Source organism: Vulpes lagopus, chromosome 2, assembly GCF_018345385.1.
Source record: "Vulpes lagopus strain Blue_001 chromosome 2, ASM1834538v1, whole genome shotgun sequence".
In the NCBI taxonomy this organism is placed as follows: domain Eukaryota; kingdom Metazoa; phylum Chordata; class Mammalia; order Carnivora; family Canidae; genus Vulpes; species Vulpes lagopus.
The window spans coordinates 147,880,104-147,907,159 of record NC_054825.1 but is presented as its reverse complement, the minus strand read 5'-3'; the positions used below and the strand labels follow the sequence as shown (position 1 = coordinate 147,907,159).

The 27,056-nt window shown below is 43.4% G+C and overlaps 1 protein-coding gene and 1 long non-coding RNA gene across 2 annotated transcripts in view; both read right to left on the bottom strand.

Annotated features, from left to right (window-relative positions):
- SMARCA2 (SWI/SNF related, matrix associated, actin dependent regulator of chromatin, subfamily a, member 2) overlaps positions 1-27,056 on the bottom strand; it is a 173,140-nt gene that overhangs the window by 26,922 nt on the left and 119,162 nt on the right. The window contains 2 exon segments of the mRNA XM_041745079.1: positions 3,922-3,975; positions 11,915-12,132. Of these exon segments, the coding sequence (XP_041601013.1) occupies positions 3,922-3,975; positions 11,915-12,132 (272 nt within the window).
- Positions 12,868-15,745, bottom strand: LOC121485064. The gene is made up of 3 exons (XR_005986191.1): positions 15,249-15,745; positions 13,901-13,996; positions 12,868-13,309 (listed from the first exon to the last, which is right to left on the bottom strand). It is a non-coding gene; the product is annotated as an uncharacterized LOC121485064 (long non-coding RNA).

Genomic DNA, 27,056 nt, shown 5'->3' with positions numbered 1-27,056 from the left:
TCCCCTGGGTATTTTTATCCTTTGATCCAACCCTGTGTCTCTACTTTGTAATAGTAAAAACTCTTCCAAGGTTTCAGCTGAAAGGTGACCAAACTCAAAAGCACAAAACGTTCACAGGCAAACAAAATCAAACGCTTCCCCATCTGAGCCACAGGTCCCAAACGTCACTGTGTTAAAAGGGTGGGTAAAAGGGGGCACCAGAGCACTGCCTTGCCTTAAACTGCTGTTTCAGCAAACTCCTAAGGAAGACATATGACATGTGATTCTAAGGAAAGAGGCAGATTCTTTTTCCCCCACAAATATGAAAGAACATATATGTCCAATAACTGCCATCTTACGGAGCAATCCATTTTTTATTAAAATGCTTGTAGAGTGGCTTTAAAGACAGTTTTATCAGCCTGTAAGAAAATCTGGTTTGTTATTCCAGCTGGGACTCCTCCTCCTCCTCCTCCTCCTCCTCCTTCAGAGAGAGGTCATTTATGCTGGTATTAGTCTGCAGCTCTGAGAGGCAGAGACCCTGGATTTCCGGGCCAGACTGACCCTGGAAGCCTCCGGAGGCCTTCTGCGCCTTGGAAAGAGAACAGGCTAAGTTTATTTGCAGGCTGCCCACTTGCTTTATGTGGGTATAATTGGCCGAGCATCATAAATAAGTGTCAAGTCGCCAGGAGTCAAAATAGCCTATTTGATTGAACAGATGAAAAGTATCAGTATTTGTTATGAGGGAAAAATAAAGTACTGAAACCCACATTTCCCTGAGCAAACTCTCCCTGGATGAAATGCAACTCCTCAGCATTTCCCAAAGTGTGCTCCATGGAACACATGCTTCATGGATTTTTAACTGTTTTCCCTGGAAAAAGGGGTCTGTTCGTCCAAGGAGTTTTGGGGATACACCAGGTGGAACAAAGTTCAACAGGTTATTTTTGGTCAGATTTCTCAGCGTCTCTAAGTGCAGAAGCTCTAGGGCTGGAGTTTGAGGACCCCAGTCTGGGGAGCACCATCCCAGACAACGCATGAAGTTATGACCTCACCAGGCTGTAGCTACATAAGATAAACTGTCAGCCCTGAGGCTAAGCGCCAAATATCCAATATAGGAAGAAAGGCTCTTCACCTTGAAGGAAGATTTTCTACAAGTGTGTCTACTTGGTCACACTACTATTTCACAACAGTTTCTCTCTAGTCTAATTAGAGCTACTATACACAAAAGTGCTTGAGACCGAGATCCATAGCAGATCATAGCCTCTCTCCCCTATTAAAGAAAGACACCATGTCTGGTGACAACACTGCTAAAAATAAATTTCATCTAAAAGAGCTTCTTGGCTAGTCCTGAAGGGATAGTCAATACTAGCAACATAATCACAACATCAAGGGCAGTTTATAGCCATAGAGAGAAATCGGACTTCCAGGGAGGGAGTAGGCTGGGTGGGGTAGCTGTGCACACGTGCACGTGGCACCCACACATGCCACCTGTCCTTTCACCCGAGTTCCTGTGAGTGGCACCACATTCACTTACCAAGGACCCAAGGGTGATCTGTAGATCCTCCTCTCTCACATCTGCTCTGGAGTCTCATCAGTCACACCTCTGAGAAGTCACATCCGTCCTCATACCCACTGCCTTGTCCCATGCCTTCCCCCCATTCCTTGCACTGCAGGGACCCGTCCTTCTTGGATTCACATGGTCTCTAGAGGGTCCTGCTTTTCCTTATCACCATGGCTGCCCGCCACACGGGACCAAGTGCTTCTGCCTCGTCCACCACCCCTGCGGTCTACATAGGAATCCTCACCCTGCCCACAAGAAGACTTGAGTGAGGCCTTTACTTCTCCTGCACCGTGCCCCCCGTACACCACACTGTACTCATAACTGGGTACGTGTTCTTCCTTTATAGCTCTTTCCCACTATGCTTTCAGGCATTCCGTTTTATTCATTTCTCTACCCCCTTTCTCAATACTCGCACAGACTGATACAGAAAATGCTCAGTGCTTCTCAACACATGAAAAGAACTTTCAAATTCTGTTCATCCTAATGCAAGTTCTGAACAACACACATCATAAACTCCGGCACATGGGGGTGGAAAAAAAGCAGCATACCTGACAGTAAGGGACGAGAAAGACTCCAGAGCCCGGAGGGAGGAGACGCCAAGGCCCTTGCTATGGCTCTCGAAATTGTAGTTTAAATGTGCCTTCCATAAAAATGTATCTATCTAGGTGTCAACTACACTCAGCCGTATCATCCCCGCCAAAAAGCCCAGGCATGACATCGGAGGCTTCCAATTCCCTTTTAAGTTGTGATTAGTCCATTTTTCATGGTCACAAGACCGTTTTGATGGAAGAGCGGTAAAATGAGCTTATGTCTGTCCTTGTTGGCTGGGTTGGCCATTGAGCCACATCATGCCATTTGGACCATAAAGCCTCCTCCTTTCCCTGTTGGGGTGGCGGAAGCTGTTATCCAAGCTGCTTCCTTATTTTAAAGTGGCCCCACTGGGATCCCTGGGTGGCGCAGCGGTTTGGCGCCTGCCTTTGGCCCAGGGCGCGATCCTGGAGACCCGGGATCGAATCCCACATCGGGCTCCCGGTGCATGGAGCCTGCTTCTCCCTCTGCCTGTATCTCTGCCTCTCTCTCTCTCTCTGTGACTATCATAAATAAATAAAAATTAAAAAAAAAATAAAAATAAAGTGGCCCCACTAATAAAGTCCAGTTATTTGTTGATTCAATCCCAAATGCAAATCCAGACTGAGTTCCGTGATGGCAAAAATGGAACCCAATTCTTGATGTCCCACAGTACACCCTACATTTATTAGGGTGTCTGGGTTCCAGGACCCAACGCTGTTTCCTGAGCACCAACAAGAATTGTCAAACAAATCCACCATGCCCTCCAACAGTCCCACGCCCGCACAGACATGGGGCAGGCGCAGGTCACCCCCACCTTCAAATTAACCATCCTATTGACACGACTGGGGATGGGTATTCCTTCTGGAACGCAGGGGAGCAGCAGCTTCAAGGCTTCTTCCTCCTGGCCCTAGACTGGATCACCCCACACTAGTGTGGGGAGAAAATGCTGTCAAGGATGTGACGGGGTCAACCCAGAAGAGTGGAATATGGACAGTCAAGGATCATACCCTTTTAAAGTTCAGGCTGACTGAAAGCAAACAAAAAAATAAAAATAAAAACAAAAACCTTCCATGTAGTTCTAGCGGCTCCTAACCCCGGGAAATCGTGCGCATCCCCCTCTGCCGCTCCAACACCGCCTCACTCTCACAAAGCCTCTACAGGAGCATTTCCGTGTCGCACCCGCAGCGGAAGCAGCACCCGGAGGGCCAACCAGCAGGCTGAGGCCGATGGGGAGACCACGTGGCAGGGGCGGGGCCCCGGAAGCCACGCCCAGGGCGCAAACCCTCCGCAGGCCCGCCGCCATGATGGCAGATACGGGCGCGGGCGCATGCGCACACGGCTCCTCGCGCCCTCCTGGACAGCCACGCGCCACGGGCGCGGCTCAGGAAGCGTCTACCCTGAGGCGGCCGGAAGTTAGGAGGCCGCCGACGGAAGTCAGCCCGAAGCTGCGCTGGCAGCCGGGGTTGGGATGGCGGGGCGGGGAGAGGCCACGGAAGCCCCCTGTCGCGGGCGATGCAGCGAGGCAGGCCTGCCCGGGGCTCCCGACGCCGCCTGTGTGCGAAGGGCGTTTACAGACCCGGCACGGCCAAACCGCAGCACGGCACAGACACGCTGGAAAGCCCTGACAGGTGTTTTCGAGTATCCGTGCGCCCCCGTGTCCCAGCCCAAGGCGGCGGGGGGTGCGGGTGCGGGTGCGGGTGGGGGGTCGGGAGGCACGTGGAGAAGTGTGCTCCCGGCTCCTTCGGAGTCGGTCTGTCCGCTGTGCCAAGGGATACCTGTATTCAGAGACAAGGGGATGCAAGACAGATCCTGACCTGTTTCCTTCTATTTCCAACTGAGAATTACCGGGCACCTTCTCCACGTTACACCTGCGGTAGAGTAGAAAGAACACCGGAGTCAGAAGACCTGGGTTCGAGCCCCAGCCCAGCTCTTCCTTCTATGTTGGGTGACCTTGGGGTGGGGGGTTGTGGGGGGGAGTCATTTCCCTTTTCCAGGCCTCGGACTGCTCACCTGCCTGCCCCGCCTCCTCATGGGATTTGGGGGCAGACCACACGAGGTCGTGTGTGGAACCACACTCTGAAAAAACGCAGTTCTACAGAAAAGGGGAGAGGACCCCCCCAAAAAAATGATTTCCTAACGTCTCTGAGACTTCTCCTGCTTGTCTGAAACCTGTAAATGCCTGTTAATCCAGTTCCCTTTCTCTGCGCACAGGTTCCATCCACACTCCAGAAGCAATGGCAAGTCAGGCAGCATCTGCTGCGGAGAGGCTGGCTCCTCCTCCTACTTACCTCAGGTAGCTGGAGTGCATGTTGCGACAGCCGCCAGCCTAAGGAGGGCCCTCCAGATGACACCACCCGGGTAGCTGGCACTGCGTCCCAGACCTCTACGCTTTTCGAGTAAATTGCTTCCACTGGAAAGGACAACCACCACCTGACATCTCTGGCCCTTCCACGGGCCTCTAGGGAAGCACCTTCCACTGAGCCATTCTGAACCTGCTATACTGGTGTCCCTTGGTGTGGTGGCAAATAAAGCAGGAGAAATCGCAGGAGAAACTTCCCTCTCATCCAGACCTTAACTCTAGGGGAGGACAACGCCCTCTGGCATACACAGCCTAGGCAGGTGTGACAGGTGTGGCCGCTTACAAAATACCTTCTGGAAGCCACTGCTGGCTTTTAGAAGGGCTTGGGGGCACAGCAGAGGGGGAAAAGCATAAACCCAGGAGCCAAAAGGCGGAAAAAAAGAGACTGAGCTGGAATGTCTGAAATAAAAGGAGGAACAGGCAGGGACATGACAGAAAAGGAAATTGGGAAGGTCATCAAGGCCAGACCCTGGATGACTGACTACCTTTCCAACTGTGCTAGGAAGTTCGATTATCATCCACTAGGCGATGGGAAGCCATGCAAGTTACCAGTGAGGCAGGCTCACATACATACCCCAGACAAGCAGGATGAAGAGCAGCCTGGAGGTGGGGGGCACAGGCAGCACATGGCTGCCCCAGGCAAGGCCTGCCATGAAGACGGCCTACTTGGAGAAGTGTGTGAGGCCTCAGAAGCTGGGGTGTCCAAGACAGATGCTTATGCACGTGTTGAGGGAACTTGGTATCGGAGTGAGTATCAGGAATAAGGCACAGGATTGGGAATGCTTTTTCTGCTGTGCCTTTGGGACACTAGGTTGATGATAATGTTAGCCACGGGGCTACAGAGGCCAAAACCAGATCACATTGTCTCAGAACATGTAGTCATGAAGAAAGAAACTTGGCAACAGAAAATATTATCTTACACATTTTATAGAACAGGATGTAAATAATACAGAGAAGATGGGCAAGGTTCTGTGAGCTGAAATTAATGAAGAGGGGTGGGGGATGCAAGCCTCAGAAAAGAGATCCCAGCAAATAATGTCAAATGATCACAATAAGGAGTGCATGGGGACAGACCTACACAGGTCAGTGATCTGATCACTTTGAGCAAAGAAAAAAGGTACAAAATACCAAAACAAAAACCAGAAAAAGAATACAGTAACATGGATTTGGCTTTAAAAATCTCTGTTACTACAAATCTATTTTGGAGAGGTATGAACAGTCCACTGTAGGTCGAAACCTCTGGATGGTGATCCATGAGGGAAAGCCTCCACTCAGTGAACAATACACTTCAGGTCAAGCACTTGAGAGAAAACCTTGGAACAAGGCAACATTTTTAAGAGGAGTCCATCCCTTCTGGAGAATGGGTTGATGAGATGTGGACCTTCAAAAAGAGCAGCTTGGCCTTCCTGAAACCGAGGGAAATGCTACAAGTGATTTTGGTGTGTACAGGAAGTAAACGAGTACACTTAGTCCTAAGGTTTGAAGTCTATGGAGTCCTTCCTTGGAAGGGTTCTAAAAGGTAAAGGAAAGAAATGTTGCCTCTCCTTTCCCAAGGTAAATGTCTTTACAGTGATAGTTCTGTTTTCTAAAAGTGACTCTAAACACAGGAAAATGTCATTGTACCTTCGTATCATGGGCTCAAATGACCCCTTCCCTCCCCAAATTCCCCTGGTCAGCCACCTGTTCGAAGGAAGACCCCATCTGGTAGGAAGACTATCTCTTCCAATGCCCATACAGTGAATGAGTGGGATAAGCACTTTGAGGTGTTTTTTGTTGTTGTTGTTGTCTTTTAAACCCACTGTCCCTGTTCTGCAGTATAGGGCTGAAAATAAGGGAGGAAGGCCATAAATATTTCCAAGATGAATGAATGATTTCTTATAATGTGAGGAGCTAAAATTTGGAACAAGCCAAGACTTTCCACCATTCTTAGACATATTGACAGGCTTCTTAAAATTTGGGGCAAGAAGATAACAGTCTTTGTTCAGGGAGGACAGCAGAGCCCCAAGAGTGTCAGGGAGGAAGGAGCCCAGCCCAGGGGTCACCAGCCCTGCCCCCACCCCACCCCCAACCCCATTGGGGGCCAGGGTTTCATCCACCTGGTTTCAGACCAGCCAGACAGGTATTTTCTGCCTCCCCCACTGCTTCCCTGTGTCCATCCTCAGCGCTCAACCTGAAATCCCAACTGTTTGCAGAGAGCATGGCCAGTCCTCCTGGAATGTTCCTGCTACAGTCCTCAAGCAGTTATCAGGGAGCAAGGAGATGACATGACCTCATCTTCTGTTTCCAGATTCTTTAGGGATGAGAACAATGCTCAGATTTGAAAAGTAAGGCACAATAAATGAACAAAAGCTACCAATGGGAGAGTCAACAGAGCATATGAAGGCGCTTCAAATGAATCCAAGTTTCAGTTGCAAACTAATTAAATCCTGAAGGAGTGTGTGGATTGCTTCTAATAGTGTTTAAGAAATCACAAAGAATAGAAATGGAGTCAGAAGATGAGAAGAGTGCCAGGGTCCTCATGTCAAAATGAAAAAGGAAACTCAAGGCTGCTATGCTTGATGTAGACCCTCAGTAAAAAATTTAGAAGAAATTATTCTGATGCCACAGGGCTATTTAGAGAAGATAAATAACATCATTTAAGTACCAGCAGGGGGTCGCCTAGAAAAAACCATGGCAGGCTAACCTCATTTCATTCTTTCAGCAGGGTTTCCAGGTGGATAGATTGGAAAGGCCACAAATGTGGTGTCTCTTGGTTTCAGCCTTTTTTGATAGCCTTGACAAAGTATAGATGAATGTGCGTGACATGATGGCATGGTCATGTGAGTTCGCAGATGGCTAATCGACTTTAGGATTACTAGTTACTTTTCTTGTCAACCTGAAGTGATTTTCAGGGGGCACATAATTGAGACCTGTCCTTTGCCCTTTAGAAGGTTCTCAGCAACAGCTTATAACAAATCTTCTGATGACCAAAAGACTTAGACAAGGAAACATTTTTTTTTTAAACCCTAAAAATTAAGTTGTAAAAGTAGACTATAAGGATGGGACATGAATCAGATAAATGGAACTGCACAGGGAAAAGAATGAAGTCAGTAAATACAGGTTAAAAAAAAAGAAAAATCCTCAGTTGAAGGCTAACCTTGGCAGTATTCAAGTGACAAAAGAACTTTCTGCATGTTTTGAGGGAGCTTTTCAACAAGTCCCATGTTCCATAAAGGTTAAGTCTGTGTCAGAGCTGCTGGAAAATGTTAATACACTCCTGAGTTACGGTAACAGAATTTTGGTGTACAGATCAAGGAAGCTGGCCACCCTGCAGTTAGCCATCAGAATACCTTCAGAGCTCTGGGCGTCATATTTAAAATGGGACACTAAGAAGGTAGGATGTGCCTAAGGAATGGGACTAGGTGGTACAAATTTAGATATCACTCAGAGAGCAAAGGGAGGTGTTTCAGCCTCAAGGAGAGTGTCCTTAGGTGGACACGTTCACAAAGGACATTTCTTGGAATGAGGACAGATTTACTCTTGGAAGGTCCAAGTAGAATCGCTAGAAATCAGAAGACTGAATCCATTTTAATAAAGGAAAGGACTAAAAAATAAAAATAAAAAAAACAAAGGAAAGGACTGTGTTTAGAGGTGTGCTTCAGTGTCATGAACGGCATGCCCCCTAACATAGTGAACTAACTCTTGGGAGCACCCTCACAGAGGCTGGATGGTGATCCGTCAGAGGTGATGAGGGTGATGCATCTGGGTTGTGGGAAGTTGAACCAGAGACAGCTACAACCCTGAAACAATCTAGAATCTTTCCCTTATCCAAGTAACTCCAAGCCATGTCTCTAGATTTGGGACAGTTCTCTCTCTGAGACCCTATCCCTCAACACCTTATTCTTGATCTCATCCCTGGAGCAATTTTTAAAGAGTTACAGATGCAGATTAGGATGAATCCTTTTTAAAGAAATTGAGTCTTAGGTTAAATATTACATAATCTTAGAACAGGATTTTTAAAAGCCTTGTATAGAGGCAGAAAACAATGCATGATATAGTTGAGTCAAAACAAAACCTTCTAACAAACCCTCGACTTGAAAGAAAATGGCAGAAACAAGAGAGTAGCTGACCAGTACTACCTTTAGACACCAATCTATACAGAGGATCTTACATTTTTGAATCACACAAAATTATTGGCTCTTTGGGGTCACATCTGAAAAAGTATCCTTCTTTAAAAAAAAAAAAGGCCTGGCACTGAAAACAAAGGCAATAAATAGATGCTTAAATTATCCTAGTTCTTTATAAAAAAGAAAGATACATCTGTCCCAGAATCATGCAAGAACTTTGAAAAAACTGTCTCATGAGAGCTAATTAATTCTTATATATCAGTTAAATATAGATGGCAGTTCTTATTTAATACACTGCTAATCTGTATGACTGTCAGAGCCCTAACATTTGGCTGAGGTGATAGGAGGGAGATTAGTACAGGTGGTATTTCTTGCACAGGTAGGTTGAATTGCTATATTAGTAGCTGACTTTAATGGTACAGAAATCTCAACACATGGAAGGGTAGGTGAGTTTCCCAGCAGTATTTTCTAAAACCAACAAAAATATAACAATGTATCCAATTAAGGCCCTACTAATTTGAGTGCCTCCTACTTGAGCACCAAGTTTGGTAAGAGAAATAAAACACAGAAATATTCAGAATAAGTGCTTTTTCTAGATTACTAACACACACACACAAAAAATCCATGAAATACACAGCAGTAACTGAGTACATACACCCCAGAATGTACCCAAATGTGGAAGCTCACAGAATGAGCCTTAGGAGGGTACTTTTCAAGAAAGGGTTAAATAAGTAATTAAAACCAGAGAAAGGGGAGGAAAAAAGTACTTAATGTCTGCATGCTAAAATATTTAAATATTCTTCCCCTACACTACAACCAAAGACATGCTCAGTAATCAGTCCCATTGAAACTATTTTCTGTTTTCAGGGGAAAAAATAGGACGGAAATCCTATTAGGAAGGATGCTTCTTTTAAAGCACTCAGAGCTCCATTTACCCACCTGATGAGCTAAAAGTAGTCTGAAAGGCTGATTATTAATAATGAGACGACTCCATGAGCTTGGTCTATATTAACTCACCAAATTCACCTAACACCTCTAGAGGCAGTTATGGTTATCATCCCACTTTGTGGATGAGGAAAACAGGCTCACAGAGATTGAGGAAGTTGCCCAAGTGCCCCATAGGTAGTAAACCCTGGAGTTAGACTCAACCAAGGGTAGCTGAACCCAGACTACAGCTTGTGCTGTGACCTACAGAGCTGTGCTCAGCTGAAGGGTAAGGGATGGAACCTCAAATTTTGTGGTGGTTTCGAGGAAAGTGGTCAGCCCCTAGCTTTGTGTTTTAGGAAGTCATAAACCCAAAAAGCTGTGGAGCCTGCAGGTAATATAAAGGAGTCAGGCAGGCCAGGTGTGAAAAGCATGATGACAGATGGCAGCAGGCACTCCACACTGGTAGGATGAGAGCAGGTGATGGGGAGTGGGACACCCCAGATCAGGAGAGCCCATGGAGAGGGGGGAGCCACTTCTTCAGTCCCACCAATTGCGACCTTAGGGAAACTTGGGTAGAATGTAGCATGATTTTTGGGTTTTGCAAACATAACGGAAAACACTTGAGGTTTATAAGAAATTCTTTCCAGTTTTATCTGTTTGCTTTTTTTCTACCCAGGCCCTACACAACATGAACCATGAAACAAATCAATCTGTTGGCAGTATGTGGACCAGCAGCTGGTGACCTCTTTTATGCCATTAAAGGAGGAGCTAGCCATCACCTGGAATAGAAGGCCTAGGTTCTAAACCTCTTCTTGGCTCTTCTCAGCGTTTCTATGGCCCTTCTCACTCAACAGTTTATGAACAAGGCATAGTTGGTCAAAGTAACAGATGTTGTGCTCCCGTGAGACAAAGACAGAAGAGTTGGTGGTATATGCAAGAGTGATTCTTTCTACTTTTTTTCCTTACACAAAGAGGCTGATAAAATAAGGCATCATCACTGTTCAAGCTGGCTTCCTAGAAACTGTCCCTGCCTGTGGCACACCTATTGGTAGGGCTGGGGACGAAGAGAAACTTGACAGTGTTACTAACTCTTAGTATACAAACAAGTCTGCATGTTTGCTTTGGTCAAAGAAACGACCTGTGGCCAAATTTTCTTTCCTGGACGGCTGTCATACCCATGTCAATGAGCAGCTTACCCAAACCCAATATAATAGGGCTGCTCTTTATTGCCACTTCTGAAATATGCAAGGGGATACACTTGAAAGAAAAAAAGAACAACAAAAAAAGAGTAAGCAGAGAACCTAAAAAATCTGGGACACAAAGAGGGGCATGAAATTCTGACTCTTTCACACACACACCTCCTCCTACCACTTTTCACGATTTCTGGAGACTTATTACAGAAAATATAACTTAGACCTAACAAAAAAACCTCTGGGTGGAAAGTTTCTTCCTTTTTATACTACTTCATCTTTATTATGAGGTTTTCTTCCTGGTAATACACATGCACTAAAGTCACAATGAGAAACTAAAATCACAACTTAGTTATTCATGTTAAATACTCCCAGGTGTACAGAGCAACACTAGTTAATGTAAAAAAAAAAAAAATGGTAACCAAAAACTGATCAATGCCACTCTGCCATCAAGAGAAATACAATGTTTAATTCTTTTGTTTCCTAATTCTTCAACTGGAAGGAGAGGTGATCTTCCTACGAAAACTGCATCACATGATTATCAAGCAGAAACCAAAACAACTACCCAAAATGTAGCCTAACTAGTTTATCTACTGTATTGGGCTGACAGACACAGGTCTGGGGATAATAGTGTCCAGCACAGATTTCTTAACGATCACACTGAAAAGTTCCATGAAAACGAGTTACATCTGCTGAAATGCCATGCTAAGTAGTATCATTATGAAGAAGGAGATGGTTCAAACAAGCACTCAGATATTCAAGTGTGTTGGAAGGAAAGAAGGAATGGTATTTTTGACGAAGCATCTGTTTGGTTTTCAACAGAGTCTTGACATGAAATATTTACCTTAAGTATGCTAGGATTCTTCTCTCCCTAACAACTCAGCCCAAAAGTAGAATTTCACGCTACCATTCCAAATCCTTCCCCATAAAGGATGGTATTTTAGAGATCCTTAAGAATCCTCCTCCAGCTTAGACTTTAATTTTGTAATCTAAACTATTTCCAAATATCTCAAATAATAGCTGGTAAAATAGCATCCCAAATAGCAAGAGCAGCCATTGTGAATATGGTACAAAGTTTCTGACACCTTTGGGGCAAAAGCTGTGAAACATGAAAGTAGAAAGAACCTTAACGCCCCAGTACACACCTTCCTAAATCTTGCTCTGTGGTGAATTATCAATCATACTCTTGGGGAAGATGATCAAGGTTTAAGAGTGAAACACTCACCTGTCCTTGTAGTTTATCACAGTATCGATGATGGCGTTCATCTGCTTCGTCAGTTTGGGGGGATTTGGGGATAGTTTCTCAGCTGGAGGGCGGCCTCTCCTCTTCTTGGCTTTTTCCACATCTTCTTTTGCCGGATCTTTATCCACATTTCTTCGTCTTTTTCGCTTCTTGAGCCGTACTTCCTCTTCCATTTCTTCCAAATTGCCGTCTTCAATGGCCTGGTGTAGCAGGGAACGAAGGAAGAAAATTCAAGACAAGAGAATCACCAAGAAAATTTTAAAAAGCCAACCTGAGTAGTAAGAATAAAATTAAACTAACAAAAATCAAATAATAAAAAAAATAGAAGTTAACAGTAACCAGTCAAGTAAGAAGAAAGAGCAAAGACCGCCATATTGAATCAATGCATCTTAAAACCAAGTCTAATCCGTGAACAAAATATGTTGAAAGCCGGAAACACTAATTGTGAGAAGAAATGACGAGTACAAAAAGAGCTATACATTTAAGTGTCTGAAAGATAACTGAATCCAAATGAAATTTTAGCTCAATGTAAGAAAAAGACCTTAATTGTCTCATTACTGTAAAGGGGGGGGGGGAGGAACAGTAAAACAAAACAAAACAAGGGATGGGTGAAGAAAAAATCCCTCTAAGAAAACATCCTTACAATCATATAAGCTCTGACCCTTTTTTGAGGTTTTACATCAATTTACTCATGATTCACAACATAAATCAGAATTCCATCCAGATTTTTGTTCTAACGTAGCAATTAGTAAACAAGGAAACAGGAAGTACAAAGCCACATTCCTTGGTAAACGCACTTAAATCATCTGATAAAGAACACACACACTCACAAACAACAAACACTTTTTTCCAATTACCTGCAAACGCTTGCTTTAAACCAGAGCCAGCAGCACTAATGCAGAGAGATAATAAAATAGCTATAAAAACAACCAGGTATAAAAGAAACCTGTTCGTAAATGGCTAAAAGATCCATGTGACAGACCCAGAAGTTTAAACTTTTCTTCCCCCCACCCTGATAAATCTCAAAACTTAAGAAAAATAAAAGAAAAACTGCAATAAAAAATAGATAAAAGAAAATTTGACCATGAAAAAGAAAAATTTTTTTAAAAAAACCTTTAAATTACATTTCAAGATTGCTTTCTCACACAGAATAACTGATGTTGTTATTTGTTCCTCCTGCCTCTCAATATTGCTTCCAGTATGCAAATGCTAATCAATCCTTTCTCGTAGCTGAAAGAGCCCTAATCATAAAGCAATTACCTTCATTTCTCCACAGCACCAAACATGGCTAATATTTATGATCATGTGAGTATAACAATCAATATAAAGAGTGATTACAGCTCAGACATAATTTCTTTCACTTGTGTACAATGCCTCCTGAAAAAGAAAGGTTTTATGAAGAAAACCTGGTGCAGAACACAAAACAACCTGGCATGTTAAAAATGCTAGTGGGATTAAAAGAATGTTTTCTATGCATCCTCCAATGTGCAAACCCATAGAAGCAACATGCACAGAGACAGAATCCTAAGGGACAGTCTGAGGCTAGGCCTTAATAATCAAAAGACAATTTCCATCACGATCCTACAGTGTTCAGATAACCACTATGAAGGAGGCGAGATCTGATGAGTTATGAGGAAAAAAGAAAAAAAAAAAGGAAAAAAAAAAAGCTCCACATTATTTCATTAATATTCATTTGCCTAAAAGCAGGACACCCACTATACAGCTAAACACACTGCAGCTAAGCGAAGATTAAGAAAAGGAAATTGTCCCGCAAATCTTGGAGACTGAACATGCTAATAATAAATACAGCATGCAAGGCTGTCAACAGTTAATGGTACTGCTCTCCTCAAGCACCCAGTTGCACACAGAAATACGGAGAACACCGGCTTTTGATGTGTTACACACCTACACATGCCTGGGATGTAGTTCTACTGAATCTTCAAGACGGCAACGAAAAAGGATATTTACCTTACCACTATCAGCAGGCCGGCTATCGGAAATCACAGTTAGTGGGGATAAAATTAACAAGCCAGCAAAGCAGCGAGCTGCTAGTCTCTTCATCAGCTGATCAGGAAAAAAAAGAGAGCTGGGGAAAGGCTATGTTTTCATATACAAGTAATTTTATTTTACTGAAAATTTAATACTGAAAGGATTGTGGATACTCAAATCTGCTGTTTCATTCTACCTACTACAAGGCCCGAAGCCTTCCTCCTTCAGCCTGTTTTAATATTGACAACTACTTATCATATTTTTCCCCCTTATTATTCCAGGCAGCAGAATTAGAGATTTTTAGCTCAGATGGTTTCTGATTCTTACTCTCATTTTAACAATTAAGCCAATAAAAAAAACCAAATTAATATTCAAATTTATTTTAAAAAATTAAAAACAATTTATGCTTTTTTTCTTTGGTATTTTAAACCTCATTTTAGTGCTTAAAAAATAGACTGCATGTTTTTGGAGCAATCTAAGATGATTTTTTTTTTAATAAAAGAATTTTTTTTTCATTAAATACATGTCAGTAAAAGCAATGTGCATGTTCTCAATTTCAAACATTTTAATACAATGTCATTCTTTCTCCTTAAAGAAAATCCCGAACAACTGTGACACTTCCCTTTCACTTTCCTGCTGTAAAATTTTTCATTGTTTTTCTTTTCAGTGGGATACATGAAGAGGGGGAAGTTGTGAAAAGGATAGCTCTAAGCTCACCCCCCTCCCCTTAATTTTGAAAAAACAAAACAAAAACGGAACAAAGCACAAGCTCGTGATATTTGGATTTATCAATCTCTGAATCTGGGAGTAGCTAAGAAGCGAAAACAAATTGCAAAAAGAACTAGTGGAAACAATGTTTATGACAATTGCTAATACGTGCAGATTCATATTAAATTTAGGTTCTGGAAATCACAAGGAAACACACAAAGTACTGACCATTATTCCCCTTAAATTAAGGTTTTATGCAGGAATGCAGTCAGCTACAAAACATCTTCCCTCCTCCCCAAAGACCCCAAACACATCCATATGCAGTACTTTATGTTCAGGGATTTCTAAGGGTCTTTTTCTAATGGAAATCAATTCACTAAATATTTCCCAGTGCTTTTCGCACTTAAAGAAGTAGAGTAAGCTTACTCCTGCATGGAAGTAAAAATTATTCATGGAAATTTAAAACTGTTCTTTTATTTAAAAAATTATTTATTAAACTGGCTCAACTGACTCAACTCAGTGCTAGGTGGGGGGGGCCACCAAAAAAAAAAAAAAAAAAAAACTTGCTACACAATGCTAAAGTACTACCCCGAAAAGAATGCCCTTCCAAACCTTTTACCAGCACAATAATGAAATAAATCACAGAAGCAAACCCCCAGTTTCCGACTGGTGACGTGTTGCGCAAGAGTGCGAGCCCTAATTCAACATACAGACGGCTCCCATGCTGAACTGCCTCTAGATTTAATGAAGTGAATAGGAAGGAAGTCGGGGGAAAAAAAGTGTACAAATAAGAAATTAACACTTTCCTTCCCTATCCAAACGGTGAGATACAACTACAGGGAAGTTTGGTGAGGCACTTCTTTCCTTAAAGGCACACGGCACCCATTTGGCTCCGGATGTCACTAAAAAAACCCTTCTGGTGATAAAAATCCCCAGCCAAGTTAAAATAGTTAAGCATATTCCAGCCTGCGTTTTTCCTGAATGAAGCTGGGAATTACTCCTTCCTCCACTGGATGGCAACCTTTTCTTCCCCCCCTTCTTTCGCTTTCTTTCTTTCGTTTCTTTCTTTCTTTCTTTTTTTTTTTTTTTTTTAAGAATACATTTTCACAACACAGGATGTACAAAAATGAGATCCAGCCTGGCTCCTTCTTCAGTTGGTTCCTAAGAAAGCAGCCCCAGGTTCTGGTAACAAAACGCAGGAGCCGGCCGTGCAGGGAAAGCGGCTTTAGGGCAAACACTTTTGCAGCTTGCAAAAGCACATGGCAGACCCGACCGGGGAATCGGCCACACGTGGGTCTGGCCGTGCCCCTCTCTGTCATCCTGACACACGCGGTGTCTTTTAGGGAAAGACGGACAGGGCAGGGAGTCGGGATTGTCCTTGTTTTTAACCCTCCATGTAACGGGGCGCTAGTATACCTGACTTCACGGTACTACACGGCACAGCAGACTGGATCCATGGCTGTGAATAGGTAAACAGGGACAAGCAAACAAAAGCCACACGTAACTCCGGGGCATTGTTTTCACTGTGGTCGCCTGTTCCACTCAGGATCTCCAAGCCCACCGCGCAGAGTGGCACAGCCCCAACGGTGGAACAGACCATCTTAAGAAAAATCAAAAGGAGCAATCCTAAAGACATCTAGACAATGCATGGGGAATTTCTTGGATAGGGAAGGGGGGAGATTCAGTATTCTAATACCTAGCTGTGATGTTTTAATATCATGTTTCTGCCCACTGACAGGGTCTCTTGCTCTCTCTGGGGGTCTTTCTCCCTTTGTAACTTGCATTAGATTCCAGAAGAGGACCCCAAATGCTGCTGGGGTGGGGGTAGGGCTACAGACGGAGTGAGGGCTAAGCATTAAAGCATGTGGGTTAAGACAATTACATGTCAATACTACTGCCTCCTGAAGCCCACTCACACACTGCTAAACTTGATTCTAATATTAGGAGAGGCTAAACCTCCCTCAAGCCCTGCTGAGACCCCCAGATGCCAGTAAGACATGCAGCGATTCCCAACATAACCAGACTACCAGCAGTAGCAGTGACAAAAAAGTGGATTTTTAAAGAAACTTTATGATTTCAGGTATGGGAAATTTTCTGACTATAGTGATTTTTTTTTTTTTTAATGACAGCAACAATCAAATATGGAGTTCTTAAAATGCCACCTCATTTTAGTCACTTGGTTTAATAAAGACTAGCACTTCTGCATACAGAATTTCAGACTCGGGGCTTTGGACAATTTAAAAATTTTTATCAATACCATCCCCGAAAGCAACCTGTTAGAGAAATACGCATAAAACCCAGTTCCCAAGGTAGAATAAGCCAGACACCAAAGGACAAATACTGTATGATTTCACTTACATGAGAAAGAAGAACAGAGGTTGCCAGGCATGGAGTGGAGGGGAGAGTGGGGAGTTATTGTTCAGGAAGTGTAGAATTTCGGGTTGGGATAATGAACAAGTTATGCAGTGTATAGTAGTGATGGCTGCACAGACATCTGCTAAAACGTACACTTAGAACAGTTAAGATAGTCTTTTGCATTATGTGCTTTTTAACCACAATTGAAAAAAAATGTCATGGGGCTGGGGTGGGGCGCGGGTGGGGGGGGAATCAAACTGTATATACTTAAAAAACAAACAGACCCAATGGCAGGTTCCTACGTGTTCCTACCACCTCAACACACAGCACAGGATACCAGTGAAATCTTGCTAGCTTTCCTTCTGACCTCAGACCTTATAGCATTTCGACAGGTAGCACGTTCTGTCTTGCCCCTCGCCAGGGACGGGAAGCCTTTTCCAAAAATCCTTATCCATTCAAATGTTGTTAAAGGAAATACCCAGGATATAAGAAAATACCTGTAAACAGTGGTCCATCTATTCACAAACTTTACATTTTTTAACAAATGCCTAAGATATTCAAGGAAAGAAAGGAGTTGATCTAAAAGTTTTTTTTTTAGCAGCATAGTTTTTTTTTTCTTTTTCATTGTGGTGTCATTAACTGATGACCTGTTAATTTAGTGGACTCTGGTTTCTTTACTCATTTGATAGGCACCTGGGTGGTGGCCACTGAAATGGGCAGTGCTGGCTTTTAAGGTAAGTGACTGCAGCTGCTGTTTACCAAATTCTCAGTACAGCGAGTTTTTCAGTTTCTTGTTCAACGACTTCAGATTACTTTTGCAAAAATGAACCAAGGTGTTCTCTTTCCCGCTAATGGCATCAGCAAGCTCCCTGAGGAAATGTAGGGGAAGTAGGGGGGAAAGGTAAGCTTCCACAATCCAGATGGGGCAAAGCAAACCCTATTTCAGGTATAAGCAATTTTGGGGTGGAAAGAGGGGGAAAAAAGTATAGGAAGTATTAAAATTATTTAAGCCACAAGATCAACTAAACCTATAGGGTACCTTTTGGGGAACATGAAGCCCCAGTACTCTGTTCAGAGCATGACTTTTAAGTTTAGTAGAGGGTGGCCCCAGAAACATTCGGTCCTGTAGACCCTACCACATTACCAACATGATGCACCAACACCTTTGTTCTCACAAGCTAGGCAAGCACGATGCTCCAGCTGAATTTGTGAGCCAGCAGGAGGCATAGAGAAATGACGGGAAATTAAAAGAAATACAATTCTGCCTTTTTTTTTTTTTTTTAATCTGGAGACCATTTATCAGTTACTATAACTCATAACCCACTTATCCCCCACACGAGGCTTCTCAGGAAGGCCTAGGTCACTTCGTACTTCAGGTTCTCAGTATATTAAAAATAAAAACTGAAATGCCAAGAGAAGGTAACAGATTGTGGTATAATTTCAATGCTTACAGAGACTAACATGATGTTTTTGAGACAGACAAGTAATGTGTACAGTGACTGAGTATAACTTCATTTGGAGGCCCTAGAGCCAAAGAAATGGTTCTCTTCTAGGCTTGCTGGTGACAGGCCATCCACGAGCAACGGAGCCCTCTTCAGGGCTTCCACACTGCCACAAGACAAATTCTCTGAGCTATAGCCCCTCTGTGGGTGAAAAGCATCAAATCCCAAAAAGAGGGCGGCTCAGAGTAGGGTGCTTGTTCTGCTTGAGACAGAGGCAAAAAAAAAAAAAAAGACCAGCAAAAGCCAAATTAACAGAGGAGAACACATCAGTAACACAACACAAGAAGAAATAAAAGCATTGCAGCCTGAGGCTGTCTGATGGAGGAAAAAGCCTCAGTTTCAATCCATCTGAAGATACATGGCATCGTGAGTACTTCCACTGCTTTTACTACCACCACCACCAGCCCCTACCACGTATTGTTTCCACGGTTGCCAGGCACACAGTGCTTTACACACATTTGCTCATTTAACCTTTGCAACAACACTATGAGCCAGGTACTGTTATCCGCTCAGGTTATGGGTGAGAAACTGGAGGGTCTGAGAGATGGAGCATCTTCCTCCAGGTCAAAGGTAAGCAAGCAGAGCTAGGATTTCAGCTCTGGAAGTTTGGTTGCATAAGCCACACCCTGAACCATAGTATTTTCTACTTTACAGCACAAATGAAGACTCTGAACCGCCAGGAAAAGGCTGATTATGTGTGTAAACTTAGGTGAATAATACATCTAAAGCCTTAACACCATACATACATAACATCTTGACTCTCGGCAAAAAAGATCCACATGTGCACACACATGTGCAATCTTGCTTTGCATGGAAGTACGGGACCATTAAAAAAATGACCATTCAAGTTGAAACTGCCAAAAGCCAGTCTAATAATCAGGAAATTGTGATTGTTCCATGCCCCTTACAAATGTATGTTGAAAAACTAAAAACTCTTATGTCCATAATATGTGCACAAGAAAATGTGAAACATAGTAACATGAATATCTATTTAGTACATGAACTTTAACACACTAGAAACAAGCTTTAAGAGGTTTTGTTTTGTTTTAAAGCATTTGCCTTCCTCTTCTCATCAAATAACCTAGGATATAGAATAAGCTTTGTTCCCAGGCCTTGGCAAATTGCCAAGGATCAGCTTCCAACATTTTACCCTTTGCCCCCTCAATGTTGTGAAATATTTCAGATGAACCCTTGGATGCAGAGGGCTTGGTTTGTCTCTTCATCCTTTTCTTTAAGCACTTTTCCTCATTCACCTTGCTAAGTTCACCTTCAACGAAGTTCCTCTGGCTGAGTATCCAGATCCTCCTTTATGGTCACTCTACGACCTTACAGCTTTCTTAAGTTCTCCACAGAGGGGTCTTTCAGAAAAGACCTGTTTCCTCAGCAGTCAATACTGGATGATCCTTGGAACTGGTGGCCTGAACTCACCCTTGCAACCCGGGTACACACTTCACAGCAGAGCCCTGTCTACCCTGGAGGCACCACCAACCCACTCAGTTCACGCCAACTTCGGCTTCTGAAACATGAAACCAACCTTTCCTGGCAGAAAAGGCTCTTTTTCTGTCTCCTCATAATCACTATTCTCTTTCAAAGTTAACTTCGACACTTCGGCCTGAACACTAGCCAAACTGATTGGGAGATTATATATATATATATATATATATATATATATATATATACACACACACATACATACACACATATATACACACACACAAAAGTCCTCAATTCAAAGTAAATGCTTCAATTCAATTTAAACTAAAATACACTGGATGACTTGAGCTTTTTTAAAAAATTCATCAGACTTTTTCCATGTTTTCTTTTTTTTTTTTTTTTTCTTCTTTTTTTTTTTAAAGAGTGCAAGCAGTGGGTGAAATGGGAGGGGTAGAGAGGTAGAGGGAGAGAGAGGGAATCCCAAGCAGGCTGTACACTCAGTGTGGAGCGTGGCATCAGACTCCAGCTCATGACCTGAGCTGAAATCAAGAGTTGGATGCTTAACCAACTGAGCCATCCAGATGCTCCCCACCCCCCATATGGTTTACAGTGGAGTTTCCTGCAAGACTCTCTTGTCTTCACAGTTGGTGCCACATTTTCAAGCCTTCTAGTCCTGTCCAATTTCACTTTCTGTGCTGTTCTGGTTTTTGCTGCACTTTTGCCTCTGTTGGCCAATCCCTGCTCTTAATGATCTACTTTGGCTGGAACGTTGTGTGGGTGTATCACCGGGGTACAAGGAGGCACAATAATCCCAGGCTTCACTGTCTATCCCTTGACTGAGTAACAGATACTAAGTGACAAGTCACCAACACACTTTGAAAGAAGTGATGGGAGTGGTCTTGCAACATTATGTACATGGGTTACTTACATAGTATGGGCTAAAGAGCTAGCAGCAAAGTCTGTGCTTTATACAATGAAGTACAATAATACTATGATATACTGTGGTGCGTTCCCTCCCAAAATCATATGGCAAGGTCCTAACCCCCAGTGTGTCTCAGAATGTGACTGTATTTGGAGACAGGGCCTAAATTTAAAGGGTAATTAAGGTAGAAAGAGGTCATGAGGGTGAGCCTGAATTCCACACAACTCACAACTGTATCCCTGTAAGAGGAGGAGACTGGAACACTGAGGGAAGACCATGTGAAAACATAGGGAGAAGCAGATGGGATCTATAAGATGAAGGAGGCCACAGAAGAAACCAACCCTGTGGAGACCCTGATCTTGGACTCTGCAGATCTGTGAGAAAGTCAATTTCTATTCTTGAAGCCACCCAGTTTATTATTTTGTTCTTGCAGCCCTAGCAAACTAATTCATAAAGTAACAAATTTGTGATCTGGGACTGATGTTTAACTCTATCACAGTAATGGCAATTTGTGTATACTGGAATGATGCCAAGTGAGGACCCCCTGTATGAGCATAAACATCCCTTTGAATAAGTGATTCAGCGTTTGTCTTTCATGCTGTCCTATAATCTAAGGGAAACTGCCCTGCCCTTAGTGCTGGCTGCCTGGCTGCCATGTTCTGTATTGGGCAACCTCTCCCTGGCCTGGTCTCACCTGGTTGAACTGGGAACAGTGCCCTGTTCTCAGGGTGGCTTGTCTCCAGGCCTGTGCAGGGCCTGGCAAGAGGGTCTCAGCATCAAACACCAAATTAGTTCACTTCTTTTAGGAATTTGGACTGCAAGCATGAGAGAGTATGTCTGGTGGTATGGGAACTGAAGCTGAATGGAAGGAGCAAGAGCATCGCTGGTCCCAGAGAGGCTGCAACTCCATATATATAGACACATACTCCTAACTGGTTAGACTGATGCAGATACATGCACACATACATACACATATGCACACGTATGCATGCGTAGATACTACTAGAGTGTCAGCAGAGGAGAACTTGGCCCCAGTTAAATTTGAGAAGCCAACTTGGACACGGATAATAGATTCAGATTTAGATTTGCTCAAGTTAGGTCTATGTGGCACTTCTAAATATACATAAAGTCATTTCTCAAGTAGGACTATCCTACTTTATTTAATGCCAGGTCAATAAAGCTAAAAATTCAAAACAGTATTTTGAGCCCTAATTAACTATAAGCTCTAAGTGTTGTAACACAATTTGTCATGCAATAAACCTTAAAACAAGCCTGTAATTTTAAAGCACAAAGGATCAAGAACAATGGTAAATCTAACCAGGTTTTACTAACAAACATGCTTAGTACTACTCTGGCTTTGCACACCTCCCATGGCCTCCTGGTACACTAAGCCAGGACTAGAATTTTTCTGGGAATTAGTGGGTAAAATTAGTATGGGCAGTGCTAGGTAGCAGAAGAGGCAACACCAGGACACTGGATCACCTGAAACATGGTCAGTGATGTGCATAGTGTAGACATACAAAGATACCGGCTCTACCTAGCCAGGATATTCATATGCAGAGAAATCTCCCTTAAACGCATCCCAGGAACAGAGCACCTAGAAAAAATTTAAGATGCATGCCTGTCAGTCGGTAAAACTGAAGGAAGTGAGAAGGCTCCTTCAATCCACCTCCACTTAAGGCCCTGCCCACCGTGAGGACCCTCTACTCTCTCCACCTAGCACGTATGCCAACAATCAGTTGTGTTCCCAAAGGTCTGGATGCCAGTTACGCTTGTTATTGGAACTACATAACTCACTTGGAGATTATATAAAATGAAATACAATTGTGAAAAGAAACAGGACTCTTGGGACGCCTGGGTGTCTCAGCAGTTAAATGTCTGCCTTCAGCTCAGGGCATAATACTAGGGTCCTGGGATCGAGTACCACATCGGGCTCTCTGCAGGGAGCCTGCTTCTCCCTCTGCCTGTGTCTCTGCCTCTTTGTCTCTCATGAATAAATAAATAAAATCTTAAAAAAACAAACAAACAAACAAACAAACAAGGCTCTTATTTTCTACCAACAGTGAATATAGTGAAAGACTCCATAAAGGGGAGAGGCTTAAAACACAAAACACTGCTGAATTTGGCAAGGGCTAGACTCTTATAATGTGGGGAAGGGTCTGCACTCTATCTGCTAGTATCAGGATTCTCAGGTGATGGAGACATCCATTAACTGGAGTGTGTGTGTGTGTGGGGGGTCCTTTCAGAGTGGATACTTGAAAGGTCTTCTAACTTTGTTACTCATATCTCAGGAAAGCTGAACTTAAAAAAAATTCTAAGAATGCCAAAACTGGAAATCCTAAGTGAAATATAATATGGTTACTTATGCAAAAAAGAGTAGTCAGCCGACCTGAAGAGGCAACTTTAGCCTTACATAAAAATGTAGCATATGGATACCCATTGTTTCCCATTAAAGGTATCCACTACTTTAAGTGACATTTTCTCAGCTTGATATTTTCATTGGCAGACCCACTACGGATTATGATTATTTTAGTTAAGAAGGCTTCTGCTGTTCTTTCTTTTCAGAAGGGGAGTCAAAAGGAAAGTCATACTACCTTGCTTGTTCTTTCTTGCCATCCAGCCTTTTCTCCCCTGCAGTAAGATCTAAATAACTGGATACTGAATTTTTCTAAGTAGTCATGAGCTATGTCCTACTGGCCAGATCTTAAATACTTCCTTTCCTCAGGTTATTGCCCTACTCGAGTTGCAAAATGATCCTCAGGTTGCCAATTCCAAGTTTTTCTGTCTGGACTCCACAGGTCTCCATAATCTGATTTTACCTAATCCGACTTGCCATACTTCCTGGCCTGTGAACATCCCACCCGGAACAAGAGCAGAAACCTAGTGCCTCGCCATAGCAGGCCATATTTATCCCCAACCGTCGTGATTTCTCTCACCCTTCTCACCTGGAATGCCCTTCCCAATAACCTTGTACCTGTGCATGGTGTGCCATGCTTCAGTCATCAACTCATTCCCCGCTCAAGATCTTCCCCAGCTGTAACACATCACCCTGATCTTCTTCTTACCGAGACCATGCCTCATTTTTTTCCACTGCCCTACAGTCTCTAGCGCAGCACTTGGGCAAGAAAAGTTAGGCAGTATAAATATAGTAGAATACAAATTGAACTTTTAGGCAGGGTCCCCTGGGAAAACTGCTCTTGGCAATACACCTGTTCACTGGCCACTAGTCGTGAATTCAAGTGTAGCTGTTCTACATATTTCTGTTGTTCATCTTCAAGGACAAAATCATAAACTCTAGCATTGAACTTGTACCTCTGCTACATCTTCTCATTGCTCACTCAATCTCTGGAGTCACCTGAACTGATGAATTTACTCCTGACCACAGTTCAGGATACTGAGATTTTTCAAAAGTTGCACAGAGCTTCCAAATCCCCCTATTAGTCTTGTCTAAATCCTATTTTATTTACTTATCCTCTGCTGCTCCTTATTTAAAATCTCTTCTTCCTATATAATGCTACAGTCTTTTCCCCCATATTTTCTCACTACCTTTTTCTCCCCTTCATGCAGATTCCCCAGGTTTTTCTTTGCCCACCCCCCGCACCTCTTTTCTTATGCTCCCAATAGTTAAACATGCAGTAAAATGTGGCAACTGCTCTGAGTCCACGGCAGACATCACTAATACCTCCGATGCCCAGAACAGCAGCAGCTGAGATGTCTCTTAATGGCTCTTGGGGGACTGCTGAAGAACTTCAAAACCACTCTCCTGGGGGGCAGGGGACAGAATATAAGATGATATCTCGTGAAGGCGTGGGCCTCCCTGCTTCTAGAGTGGGGTCCCTGGCACGCTTCCTTCTGCTGAGCAACCTGGACATAGACTCTCAACCCTCAGGGTATTGGGTGCCTTCTGAGCAGCCCTGCCACTGGCGAGAGGTACCTGCAAGTCATCTGGTCCCCTATTCTGGATGCGAAACCTTCTCTGGAGATCCAAATTGCCCCTGGCTTCACTGTGACTTCAACGCACATGGCTTCAAACATTCTCTCTCCAGCCTGGACTAGTTTTGGAGTTACCAGTTGTGATTTCCAATATCCTGTTAAATGTTCCAGCTCAAAGTCATCGCTCTTTCCCCAGCAGAGCAAATATTTCTCTCTGGATCTCTCGGTCTCATCAAAGGGCAGCATCATTTCCCCCCAATTACCCAGGCTTAAAAAACAAAAAACAAAAAATAATCTTTAAAATCATGAGTTTCCTTCCTTACAGTCTGGCAGGCCTGCCAGTCACTGTGTGCTTTACCTCTGAAATAGTTCATTCCCCTCTGCTCATTCTCCTCTCTCACAGGCAGGGTCAGATATAATGGCCTCCCTATGGGTTTTTCTTGCCCTCTCTCCTGGGCACTAATTCATCCTTTACAAAGCAAACGGTTATCTTCTTTCTGCTTAGAAGGAGGAACGCACATTTGTTCTCCCACTTCAGACTTGATGGTCTTTCAATGGAATAGAGTAAAGCCCAGGTTCTCAGGTCTGGCACCGCCTCCAGGGAGTGCCCTACCCTAATCTTTCCCCTCCACTCCTATCCCAATGAAATAGAGCATTAGAACACCGTGCTCCTAATACACAAGGTCACAGAGGGAGGAGCCACTCATTCCCATGCCTCGGTGGGGTGCAGAATCTCAAATTCTCTTCCTCATCCCCCTGTCACAAATCATGCTTTTTTAAGAAACAGGCTAAAATGTCACTTCCTTTACAAAATCCTACATGATTTCCTCCTTTTCTCGTACTTTTTACAATATATCACATGCACTTTTGTTCACTTTTGATTCAATTCTGCTTTGTAGGAGTTTTGTTCTTCTCTTAAAATATGCCTGAATCTCCTATCAGCCTGAAATCTCTTTGGGAATTAAAAAAAAAAAAAGGTCCCCTTAATCAAAATGTAAAGGGATTTAGACTGATGCCTTACCCACCAGTGGGACCCAGAAATCTTGTTGCAATAAAATTAAATCTTCACTCTTTATTCTTCTGCTTTCTCAAAGTGGCAGGGCTGATCAAGGAACCATATTGTAAGACTACTTGAGAAGCTACACAACTATACAGTGAATTAAAATAAGCCAGATACATGGGGCAAAGATTTTGGTTTTGGTTTGCCCTGCTCCAAACCACCTCTATAAACTGCCTTTATTCTATTTTTAAAGTTTACTTAGTTATTTTAAGTCTTCTCTGTACCCGACGTGGGGCTCAAACTCATGACTCCGAGATTGAAAGTGGTGTGCTCTTCAGACCGGGCCTGCCAGGAGCCTCCAAACTGCCTTTATTTTAACTGGTGACGATACAGTCCTGTGTCTTGCTCTAGCTTTGGGAATAAAATGGCCTAAATAAGACATTCAGCCTTGTTGGCCAAAAAGATCCCGCTAACCTGGAAGGTACAACAAAGACCACCCCTCACCTGGCTAAAAGAGCAGTGTGTGCAGCATTATGAACAAGGTGAGGAGGAGGACAGAGAGTGGCACTGGCCTCCCCACAAGCAAGGCAAATAAGAAGGGGAGAGAAGCTGACCTGAGTCCTCAAAAGCCTGCGGAATCCCACTGTTCAGCAGATGGGGGTCCACCAAGAACCCCTTCTTGAGGAGTGGCAGGGCTAGACACCTTCACGAGGTGTATCTTGTATTCCTTCCATCTAAAGCGCTGTCTTGAATTTCTCTAGATGCTAGTCGTCCCAACGTCAAGAGACTCACCTGATGTTCATCCACCCTGAGCTCCTGTAACCTTTTCAACAAACAGCTGGAATTCATAAGCCAGGAGGAGGTGGGCTCAGTGGGCAAAGGGGCCATAACATCCCCTCGCTCCCTTGCCCAGTCCCTGCAGACTTGGCCTGATGTGCATTTAATAATAAACTGAACATTCGGCATTCATCCGACAAATCTACCTACCGTGGACCACATGCTAAATCCAAAAACCATGCTCCTTGTCTGTGAGGCTTAGTGTCTCATCTGTAAAATGGGAGAAGTAGTATCTGTTCTAAGTCTGTAATGGGATTAAAACGTGATACATATTTATAGCTCCCAGCCTAGCACTGTCTGGAACAGAGAAGGCAGAAGTGGAGGGACTCCAAAGTCCTGAAAATTCTATGGGAAGGAGTTTGGATTAAGAATTCAGATCTGGCAACTAAAAAGAATATGATATTTTCACGTCAATTATATCTCAAAGTAAACAAAACCCATTAG